The sequence below is a fragment of the Vicugna pacos genome, chromosome 29, assembly GCF_048564905.1.
Source record: "Vicugna pacos chromosome 29, VicPac4, whole genome shotgun sequence".
Lineage (NCBI taxonomy): Eukaryota > Metazoa > Chordata > Mammalia > Artiodactyla > Camelidae > Vicugna > Vicugna pacos.
Window position 1 is genome coordinate 13,128,457 of NC_133015.1, and position 12,580 is coordinate 13,141,036.

Consider the following 12,580-nt stretch of genomic DNA (forward strand, 5'->3'; position numbering starts at 1 on the left):
GTTATACAGAATTCAGATTTATGCCTCCCCACGTTACAGATTATTGGATGTCATGGAACTCTGGGGATTATTCTGAAACAGAATAAAACCACCAATGCTAAATCAATGCCAAAATTAAAACATCTATTGTAATCTATGGTTAGTTCATGGATTGTACATTGGCAGCTGGGTTTATTTTTCCCTATGTAATCATGTTTTGATCAAAAGGGTATTTTTATTCCAGTAATTCTTCTAGAATCAACTTTGTTAATTATTTTGAAAATATTTTTCTTCTTAATCAGAATGGTCAATTCACATGAGCATACAGACAGAGTCTTTGTGTTAAGAATGGCTCTTACCCTGGTCTGGTCAGTAAACCAGGTCCTCTAAGAATAGACAGGTACATTTTTCTAATCATGAGCACAAATTTTGTTTATTAATTGTCAACTCTATTATTAAACTGCAAGACTGTCATTTTTTAAATTAAAATTATGCAAAACATTTTGCAGAAAATGAAGCATTCCCTAGCATTACTGTGACAATTTAAAATTTATTTCTCTTAGTTCTTTTTCTTTGCTCTTAATTCTTTTTTGGTTATTTTATTTGAACTTTTAGTGTATATATTTCTAGCGAGCTGCCTCTTTTGTGGAATAAGGTGGAAGTGCAGAGGAGTTAAAAATAAATGGACTGTTCAAGGCTTTTTATTTCTGATGATTCAATGTATGCAATGTTTAATATTCCATAAATATCTCATATTTTGTATGCAATATTTAATATTCAATAAAAATTGGCTAATTTCACATTCCATAATAAACTATCTTAACAAGTTCTTTGGAAAGAGATTATTTCATTTCATTGTATACAACAAATATTCCTGTCAAATATAACGGCTAATAAAAGGGAAAAGAACAGTGACATTCAAAATAGCATCTTCCCATGTTCAGTTCCAATGTAACCAACTAGGCAGTTGTATCTGTACCACATCACAGGGCTAATTAAAAGTCATCAGGATGACCTGGATAGTCTCTAACATGCTGGGGAAAAGTTACACAGTAACAATATAAATAAATATGGGTGAGGCAATGACTAACCATCTCCTTGAGGAATCAAAGCAGTTACAAGGCTGTACTTTCACACAATTATTAGACAAAACTTTCAGGGCGAAGTTCCACTAGACAACATACATGCTTAAAAGTTAATACTATGGGCAAGCTATGTGAGGTCAAGGCATATGCACATGGGAATTTTCTTATAAATTCTTAGCATTTGGAAAGTATTTGTTTTGCTGCTGCTTTTTTTAAAATGGGAATTAAGCTCAGATAAGAACACTTAATCTAAAACATTTATTCAAACCCTTCTAGCTCCTTCCAAACTGGAGAGTGTTCAATATTGTGACCGTTCCTTCATAATGCTTATGCTCACCTAAAATAGTCCATCAGTCACTTTATAAAGTCACTCACTTGAAACAAAGAAAACAAATCTGTTAAAAATGAAAGCATGGATTTTCAAAACCAGAATATTTAAATACTGTCAATGTATTCTGTTTTGTGATAACATTAGATGATGTGGAAAGAAGTCCTTAGTTTTCTTTTTTTATACTTTGAAGATGATAATTACTTACTGAGGTTTAAAAATCAAGCTTGAAAGGGATCTGAACATCATCTAGTAATATTAATGGAAACCAATGATTTTTCAAAAGAGGTGAAAAAAATTACTTGAAAATTAAGACTGGCCCTCTTCAGATGTAACCAAGAAGCAAAGAGGAAATGAAAAGTACATCATTCTGGAGTAATTTCTTTCAAAAAAAATATTCACATGTAAGGTGATCTATAGTTTACTGTCCAAAGGTGGACACTTTTTAAGAGTGAAAGGAGATGTTATTAATAATTAGACTAGGACAAAAGGCATTCACTGGGGGTATTTGCAGCAAAATCAAGATTTATGGCACCCTAGGAAAAAGGACCTGGGATGTGGACTTTGTATCAGTTTCCTCCTCCTTTCTCCTCCTTCCCGCTATGATCAAGTGAGGCCAAGAGGGCAGAGTGGTGCATTTTCAGGGCAGCTTTTCAGGGAAAGCAGAGAAGCACAGATTTAGAAATATAGGATCACTGGAAGCAAACAATGGAATATCTGAAGCATTTTAATGAAAACCCAGTGCTGTTTTCTATCTTATCTGTTTTATTCTCTTATCCCTAATTGCTTTGGGGCTCTCAACCTGTTAGTCTGCATGGGTTACGTATAAAAAAAGGAAAACCTATCTCTATGTCAACCCTCCATGGACTGGCCAAGTCCTATTAAACTATCTTCTGTGAGCACTTCTGAGCCCTCACGCCCTGCTATCAGAAAAGCACGAAAACCCACTCTGCGCCGCTGGGATGCAGAAAGGAAAGCGCCAAGAAGGGAAAACAGCAAACATTCGGCCCAGAAGCAGCACGACTGGCACGCTCGCTAGGCCACGCGCGATGCCAGGGAGGAACGGGAGTTCCGCACACAGAGGGGCCCCGATGCAGGCAGGCGGCCGTGTGTGCTCACACTGCATCTGCTTCCTTGGGGTCTTAATGGCCACCGTTAATGTTAATCACTATGAGAGGCATCAGAAAGCGAAACTGAGAGTTTTGCACGGACAGAATGGTTCACTTGACTATACATATACACAGACTATATGCACACATATACACTATGTATGTGTGGTGCACTTATACACACACAATGTGAAAGTTCTGTTCTTGGACGAAAAGGAAATCATTTATGGCTCTGTTCTCATACCTTTCTTTTTTTCATTCAAAGCCTGAGAATAACTGATCCATATACTATAAATAGAATAGGAATGTTAAGCATTCTTTTCCCCTTGATGAGTACACAGGAGTTTTGTTTTATTTGGATTTATTTTCTTTTTACTATTTCCGTGGCTGGAAAGGCCCACACTCAATTCAGTTACAAGACCGAGTGTGGTTCTCAAGGTTATTGTCAAAGGGCAACAAACAGGCACCATCCCCTGGGAAACCTCTAACCTTGCCCCTGGAGCTCCAGGGACAGACTGTGAACGTCAGGACCACCACAGCTCCCTCTTGATCCGAGGATGTGACTGAGGTCTCCTGCCCCTTCCCAGGCTTCCTCCGAGTGCTGTGCCCTGTCTTGCCTGCGATGGTGGCCATGTGAGTGGGTGGAGTAGGCAGGAAACACTGTCATCCCCTTCCCTCCATTTCTACACATGTTCAATTTCATTGCCAAGAGGAGAACGTTGGTTCTTACGGGGAGGGGTGACAAAAATCTCAGATGTTACAATAGTTTGTGGCCCTTCCAGCTCCACTCTCCCTGACAAAATCTGATTCCTTTGTAAGCAGTTTTTCTCTTTAGGGAGAATTTAAATTTAGCTTCATTTTTCTCCTTCGGAGGTCAGCCATGGAAAACGTTAATGATTCTCTGGTCAATCATCCTCTCCCTTTCTGGGGCACAAAAGAGAAACAGAGAAAATGGGGGTGGGGGGAGGAGAAGACAATGGGGAAAATATGCCTCTTAAATAAGTGACAGCTGAGGATAAATGGGGAGATGAAGAGAGGGCAGCAGATAATAAAACAGTGGCCCATCGACCCTGGACCCCGCCCAACAGGTGGCTCTCTCTGCACTGGGTCAGATGAACAGACACGTCCTTCTGCAGACCTTGCCTTGTATTGTCCTTATCAAATGAGGGCTGCTTGCAGTCTTGTTCCTGACCTGACACCTGAGATTGGCCAGTCGCTGGTGCTGTTGGGCACACCAGATTCACCCACCTGCTCGGCTGAGCTCAGCTCAGGGCCCAGCCATTCCCTGCTGGGTCTGCCTGAAGACCCGCTGACATCCTTCGCTCTTGACCTTCTTCAGATATCCGAGTGAGGGCGCCGTACGGCCTGAGCCCCACTCAGCTCGCAGGTGGGCTGTGCTCCCTCCTGGTGGTTCTTCACCCCCAAGGCTGCTAAGACCTCATGCCTTAGGACCCCTTTCCCTTAAAGGCTTTCAAACACTTCTGAGACCCAAGTCTCTGTGCAGTGTGTAAAGGGGAACAGCCACTTCAGTTCCTTAGGGAAGAGGCCAAAGAAAAGAGAAAAATGTTTCCAATCCAGAAGCTGACTAAATTGCCCTGGGCTGGAAGAGGTACAGGATCAAGTCTAACTTGAAATCACTGCCCAGGAGATGCAGGAGGCAGCATCTCCTCCCCTTGCATGTTCCTATGAAAGGCGTCCCAGAGCTAGCAATTCTAAGATGTGGAAACCCCGGAGATCAGTCCCAGCCACGCCCCACTACCCTGGGCCCATTTGGCCGGGCCCCACATTCATAAATAGCCTCCAGTTTAAACTTGGTACATTATCTCTATATGAGGGAAAATACACAGTCACCAGATACACTGACGGAACTGAAAGAAAACAAAGTCTATCATACAGATATACACTCAAGTCCCATTACTAGGTCACCCCACACCCCAGAAAACCACCAATGTCTATTAATCCTCTTGGTATTTTGTGAAAAGTACCATTATAGTTCATGGTATTCTGTGTATTGTAAAAACGTTAATTTGTTAAATATAGACATTTTAAATACACCACAGTTTTAAACTCTATTTGGCATTTTTTTCAGTTCCTAATACACTAGAAAGTTCAATTAATAGAACTGACACCAAGAAGCATGTTCTACAAGAGCTGAATTGCTACTGGGTGTGTCAGGGTTACACCCAAGGATAGGATGACAGATCAGTGGGCCTTGCAGTAATTTTACATATTACAGTGGATGCACATGGGCTGAACAATTATTCCTTAACTGACTATTGAGTATTTATTCCATGTCAATGAATAGATGTTTTAACCCACCGTGGAATATTTGATAGAAAAGATCAAATTTTTCCTGCCACGCTAGGAATTTGTCATGAAATCCCATCACATTTATACTTTATTAAAGAAATATTATAAATTATAAAACACAGAAAAACCAAAAGAGAAAAAACAAATATTTTCAAGGATATGAAATCCCTGCTTAAGCTAAGAGTCTTTTTTTTTTTTAATTTCTGGAGAGAAAGGATTGTCTTTCTACATGTCTACTCGAATGTGCATAGTGCACAGAGAACAATTTTTATACATTTGACTCATTACCAATTATTGCTGAATAATCACTAACTGAAAAGGCAAGGTAAACAGACATTCTCCTCCAGAGATAAGTTATCTCCAAAGCAAGTTAGGAAAGGACACATAGATTCCAAGCCGCCCTACACGGGAGCTTCCCAGGAAAAGCAGGACCTGACACCCACAGCACAGTGAGGGCCAGAGTGTCACCCCACTGCAGCTTGGATGAAATGAATTTCTTCATTTTGTAATGAAAAAATGAAAGTTGTAAAAATACTATTTACACATATTCACACACACACACACATAGCATTAGCACTCCCCTCACCAATAATTATCCTGGAAAAATAACAAGTTACTTGAGAAGAGCACAGGCAAGGTGGTGGTTTATGTAAGTATCATACAGAGCTGGTTTTAAAAGGCTCCAAACCTTAGACGAATGAACAACACTTTCACTTAACTACCCTATAATCAAATGTAAGGAATTTGCATCATATTTCACCATTCAGAGAGGGGAAATGCAGACATTTAAACAAACAAACACAAATCCTTTATGAAAATTTAGTAGAGACTCCACTTAGGGTAGCAAGGATTCACTTATCCTGATTAATAATTTGGAACCAAATTTATTATTTATAACTACATAAAAATTTCCAAACCAATGTCCTTCACTGCCAGGTATAGTCTGTCAGTAGATATCTGTACATACATAATGTGAAGCACGTTTAAATAATCTGTCTGATGTATGGGGGTATATAATGGTATATTATAATAAGCCATTATCAACATCACCTTTGACATCAAGAGAGCGCTACTATGTCTAAAATTTAAAGATTAAATGAACTCCCTTATCTGGGAAATGAGTTTATGACCTTATGCCATCCTTACCAGAAATCCTTCAGAAAAAAAATAGGTATATATTAAAATTTTTTCTATAACAGTACTTAATTTTAGATGTGTGTTAGTAATGTCGTTATCAGCAAATAAACCACAGTAACCTTTCAAATTTTCTTTAACATAGCTGCTTATTTTTACATATTTGGCTAACTTCCTCAGGAATACCTGGTGAAACAACGATTTATTCCTAAATTGCCTAAAAGCTTGAAAGAGTTCATCTGACACCCCAAAAACTTCCCTAAATCCAGAGTTTATCTTATTCAGCTTCAAAATTCACTCCATATTTTTAGTGGTAACTCGAATGTGTAACTTAAACACTTGATCTTGGAAAGAGCAGTAACCTTTCTCACCAAAACCCACAAATGTAGCACAGCTCTTTCTTACAGATAAAACAAAAGCAAACAAATTACTCATAACTACGAAAAGACCTGGCTGAAATCTTCCATTTGCCACAAAATGTGCATTATTTCACTATGTACAGCAGAAGTAACATTTTATTTCATTTAGTTCCACATTCTGGCCGGAAAGTAAAATGCCTGTAGAAGTCAAAAGATGCAAAACTAGAAATATCAATCAGGGCAAGAAGCAGTTTTATGATCACTGCATTCAGCTGGTTATTTACATTATTTATATGTTGTAGACTATCACGGAGAATTTTAATTTCCAGTCAAAAGGAACATAGAGTCAATTATATTTCTGTCATCTTTACTATTTATAAGAGAAGATAATTGAAAAAATGGTAAATAATCATAAGAATTCATGGGCTAAGACACTCTTCTCGTCTCTATTCCATGTTACATTTTCATCTAATATGCATGAAACATCAGCACTGTGCTTCTGTAGCTAAACCAGACTCTTTTGGCTTTTTACTTATAGTTCATATTGAAATAAGGAACCAAACATACGAGATGAGAATCAGTTTGTGCTAACCCTCAAAGCTCTAAATAAAAGTAGATAAACAGAATCATCCAGGTGAATTAAATACTGAAATCAGTGGCAAAAAATTTTACTCTGAGATTTAGATACATGCAGGCACAATGGAAAAATATGAATGAACCTTCATTTCCCACCAACACTTTATGACCTCTGAGATACAGTACTACCTGGATGGTGGATAAAAGTATACGCCGACAGAAATAGACCTCCCAAAGGGAGGTAACTGGACGCACTCTGGACACTGATTCACTGCTTACACTGCTTAAAAAGGCAGCTCCTTCCTCATGTGTGGGGCCCCCAGCCCACTGAGACACATGGGTCCACAGTCCAATCTCTCCCTGCACCTCTAGAGAACCAGGAGGCACCTCCTCCACTTTCAAAGACCACACCGTGTTTTCATGCAGGATGGAGCCCAGGCCTTTCTGCAAGACTCCACGCCTGACGCACCTGAGCTTGTCCTGGCTTCTTAATCTTCAAGTCACCAACATCATACAACACCAGGGTCGCCAGGACTCTCTGATGCTGCTGCCCAGACATAATAATACCATTTAGGAAAGAGCAATGCCATCGCAGGCTGTAACAGGAAGACTAAGTCTGACTCACTACGATCCTGGAAAGGATGTCTCATCGCATGACCGCACTGTGCTCTGTCTTACCAAAACACCCTCTGTGATGACCACCACACTCTCTAGGATACACCTATGGCCTTTTCTGACCACGCGCGGGAAAGCAACGCTCTGCTTTTCATACCTTTGCGGCCACGGACGAGTTGGGTTTCTCCAGCAGGTCCCAGAGTTTCTTCCTCTTCTCGGGGCAGCAGGTGTTATCGAACTCTTCTCCCTCCCGCTCCCGCATGGTCTCTGCCTCGCGCCGCAGCTCTTCGTTCATCTGCTCTTTCTTTTGATGATACCTGGCTTGGCAGCAGGACTCTAAGTAGATCTCATCAATCCCCCAGTAATCAAGCTCTTGGCCGAAAGACAGAGCGCACATTTCTTCCATCATGTGGAGCTTCCCTGTCCGGTAGAAGTTTAAAATGGAGGTGAAGGCTCCGGGATGGCGATCAAAGAAATACTCGTTCTCGCTCAGATTGTAGTCATCGCACACCTCCAGGAGGCTCTCGTGCGTGTTACAGTCCCGGAGCTTCCCCAGGCGGGTCCTGGGCAGCCGGTCCAACGTTCGCCACAGGACCTCGTGGTTGAGGCCCCCCACGTTGATTTTCACCCTCCGGGAGCACGTTTTGCTCCTAATGATGTCCACGGGTTCAGGTGGCAGAGAAAGCGTCGACCTTGAAGTCTTCCTGTTTAAGCCAGGGGGGGCCTTCTCAGCCATTTTGGACCGAACAGAGCCACAGAGCCCGGGTCCTCAAAGGAAGGAGTCACCAGGTCAACTCGAGCAATATTCCCCTGCGGCCGGCATTTCCACGGACACACCTGGAAGAACGGAACAACACACCCCTCGGTTACTTGCATTTTTCCTAAATAAAGCATTTCCTATTCCGTGGGATCACTGCTGTTCCTGCACAACCAAGAGGTATGCTATTAATTACTGGGTATTTGTGGAGACACAATCTTTGCTTTAAGATATAAGGAGAAAAAGACAACACAGCGCACTACACAGAAGAGGCTGTGTATTGCGTTTTATATACCTATAGGTTGACAGCCCCCCAATTTGTCACCAGAGACCTCTTTCTGAAGCTCTGGACTAAAATATCCATATGCTAATCAATGCTTCCTAGACATCTTAAACTAAACTGGCTGCACCTCCAACCTGCCCAGCTAGTTCCTAGTTCTTTTCAGGAACCTGAGGACCTTCTCCTGGTCTTCAGATTGAGAAGGACCGGAAACTGAACCGCAGTATGAGCCACACAAGCTAAACCCCTGAGAAATCCTGGTCCATCTGTCCATATCCAAATAAACACCAGGTCTCAGCCACCTGTACCTCCTAAACGTTGCTTAAGCCCTCCGTCCCCATTACCCTGTCCCTGTTACCCTGAACCATGAAACTGGTTCAAACTCTCAGAATCTCTTGCAACATTTCTACAGTAACATCTTAAACTGGATCCTGAGCTCTGGTTTAGTCTATATAAAAACCGTTCTCTGCACAGCTACTAGAAGGACAGTTTCTGGTCCTTCTCAATCTGAAGACCAGGAGAAGGTCCTCAGGGTCCTGAGAAGAACTGGGAACTAGCTGGGCAGGGGCAGGTTGGAAGTGCGGCCAGTTTAGTTCAAGATGTCTAGGAAGCATTGATCAGCATATGGATATTTTAGTCCAGAGCTTCAGAAAGAGGTCTCTGGTGACCTTATCATGCTTTAAACCCTACAAAGGCTCATTGTTACTGGCAGTATAAAGTCTATGAAGTCAAGATCTGGCCTACCTCTCCATCCTCACTTCTCCTCCCTCCCTCATCACTTTATTCCAGCAACCCCAGACTCTACATATCTTTATGTTTCAAGCTCCTGGCCTTTCTTCACACTGTGTCCTGGAGGAGCCTCCACCTTTCCCATTTCCTTGCTCCTTGCTCTTTAAGACTCAACTCAGACATCACCTGCTCCAGAAAGCCCTCCATGATATACCTCCTCTAGGATCATGAACTCCCTGAATGTGTCCTCTGTTTTAACAGACCACTGCAAAAACACCTTTCCCAAGGATGCTGGGAGTTCCTGAAGACAAAGACTATCTTCTCTGTTACAGTCTTATCCCTGAGCACAGTGCTTATTTATTGTGAGGGTTTAATAAATGTTAAATAATTTGTCAATTCTTTGTTTTCCACAAGACAGCTGACAAAATATCTAGCAGGGCTAATGTATATGGCCAGAAAATGCATAAAAGGAGATATTTGAATCACTTGACTAAAATGCATCTATGTGTACATGTTATGTATACATGTTTGTGTGCACATCATGTGTGTCAGAATGGGTGTGTGTGCACTTGTGTTCTTTGCCCCACAGCTCTTTTCTCCTGTGTACTAATTGTTTAAGACACAAGTGCCCTGGCACTCCCTCTTGTTGATCTATTCTTCTGATCTGTAGCAGCAAGCATCTTCTTACTTGATCTTCCCCTATAATGTTTTCTGCAGAAAACCACAGAGCTCCAAGCAATTCATCCAAAACACCACTTTTAATGTAAAACATCATGTTTCACACACAATCAGTTGCTTATACCAAAGGGAAAAGCTTTTAGATTTACGAGGTCCTTATAATTAGAATTCTCTTTATAAGATCCACACCAATTTCTGCATGTGTCTGGTTTCTCCACTCCTGTGAGTTAAATTTATTTCTCCATCTGGAGCCAAGTATCCTCTCAAGTGAAAATAAGTCAAATTTATGAAAAAACTGGAGATGGACTATATAAAAATTATTGTAAATATGGCCAATAAATATATTTGAATTGGGAGTTTTTTCAGCTCCACAGTTAAAAGAAATATTTAAAGTATACACACACACACTTTCATTGCAGATGACAATAAAAGCCTATTTTTCTAATAAAGAAGTTACAATAATTGGCCAAGTAACTTCAATTCCCTAAGCCTCAATTTCTTAATCTACAAAATGAAAATAATAGTATCAACTTCATTGACAGTATTATGACAATTAAATGAGATAGTTTATGTGAAGCGCTCACTACAGGGAGGTATATCCAAATACAATAAGGAAACTCATATTTCTCCTTTATGTTTAGCTTCCAATCACTGAATGAACACTAAGAGTAAAAGCTATACTGGTGTTTATTAAATAAATGCTAACATTTAAATTTTTTTGTATATATATACACACATACATATTCAGTCCTCTCTAGTGGATTATAAGCTTATAAGGCCAGGAATTGTTGGTCCTAACTTTTCTCTACGGAGCACTGTATCTACACACAGCGTGTATCTTTGACGCCATTGATGCCCATGTCCAAATTTTGTATTCAAATGAGAATGGAGTACACACACATGCATGCATGCATACACACACACACACACACACACACACACACACACACAGAGGTGGGGGCACAGTAATATTAGGATCAGGCAAAACATCTAAAAATATGAGAGATGAGCAATTTCAGTGGTGAATCTAAATGTTCTCCATTAAATAACTTGGTTTTGGTGCAATGACATCTCAGTAATCCATACAGATTATGCGAACAACCCACATGAATAATAAGCAGGAAACCTAATCCATCTTTAATTTGAATAAAAATAAAAATAAAAATGAATTTACTCTTTTTGGAATATCATGATTTACAACTACTGTGAAGAAGAGAGATGGTTTTTGAACTGATTTTAGTATCAGATACGCGGTTTTCCAGAAAGAGTAAGAGCAAACTTCAAAGGGATACAAACATCTCATGTTAATGGTCAGTGGCTTAGTGTGGCTTGCTTTCTTGTAAAAGTTATTACTAAAAGCATAAATGCTCTGTCATAGTCACCTGTAGGTCACTATTTATCTTAAATAATTCCATCCTCATGACTTATAGTGAATTCCTCCTTTCTGTAGAGTATGTGTCTCAAGTGAAGAGAGGTCATAAGACTTAAATTTCAAAGTCCCTTCTTTACTAATCAAGAACTTTCTATTATAAGAAATCCAGTGTTGATTACAAACCCCACAATAAAAGACAGCCTGAAATTCAATGCCCTTTCTTCAAAGCATGGGTAGAGAAACTTATCATGAGAGAATGTAGCCTGTTGCTTTGATTTTCTGAAGACTTTAAGATGATCTGCTCTGATTATTGTTACTGTGGTTAAACATTTTTGATTCTCCCTGAGCAGAATGTTCTACTTGTGACCTGATGTAGAGTACAGGCTCAAAGGGGTGAGTTCTCGAGCAGGTAAAGAACTGTGACTAGTGTTCAGAGAGCTCATCAGGCTTTCAAAATAGTTGTAGGACACAAGGGGTCACACTGGTAAGCCTGAAATTCAGGTCAAGTGCAGAGCATAAGCCCTGCTCAGCAGTCCCTTAGAAACTCACTGAGCCTTTCTGTCTACCTGCCCATCTGCCATGCTCCCTGCTACCTCCTCCTCTGTGGTTTTTCTCTCCCATTTCCCATCTTACTTCCCCACAAGCTGCTCATCTCTCTTCCATTCTTCTCCCTCTCTTCCTATCCAGTTCCCTCGATCTTGCTTTTTTTAAATTGAAGTATAGTCAGTTATAATGTGTCAATTTCTGGTGTACAGCATAATGTCCCAGTCATGCATATATATATATATATATATATATATATATATATATATATATACACTCATTTTCATTAAAAGTTATTATAAGACATTGAATATAGTTCCCTGTGCTATACTGAAGAAATTTGTTTTTTTAAATCTTTTTTTATATATAGTGGTTATCATTTGCAAATCTCAAATGGATAAGGCATTGGCCTCCTAGATCTTTCTACCCTCACTGTCTCTTAACCAACCACAAAACCAAACCATGCATCTTCCAACTTGTACATACTTCACGAAGCTTTCTACATCCTTAAGGAGAAAACCTCCTCAGCCGAAAATGCCATGTCTCTCTCCAGAAGAAGAGAAAAACATCTAAACTGAGCTGCCTCTTATGGGAGGTGGTATGGGATTGCAGAAGGGGTTCTGCTCTGAGACTCATGACCCCAGGGTCCAGTTGGGTGGGACTCGTGCAACCCCCTCACCTTTTTGATTGGACTTCAGTATCTTCACATATCAAACAATGGCATTT

At 40.3% G+C, this 12,580-nt stretch overlaps 1 protein-coding gene across 1 annotated transcript in view; it reads right to left on the reverse strand.

Moving 5' to 3' along the window:
- The window catches only part of LOC102543787 (potassium voltage-gated channel subfamily B member 2), a 166,665-nt gene that overhangs the window by 132,979 nt on the left and 21,106 nt on the right, over positions 1-12,580 (reverse strand). Inside the window, exon 2 of the mRNA XM_072951666.1 lies at positions 7,653-8,332. Coding sequence (XP_072807767.1) covers positions 7,653-8,231 — 579 coding nt within the window. The 5' untranslated portion in view covers positions 8,232-8,332. The remainder of the gene's footprint in view (positions 1-7,652; positions 8,333-12,580) is intronic.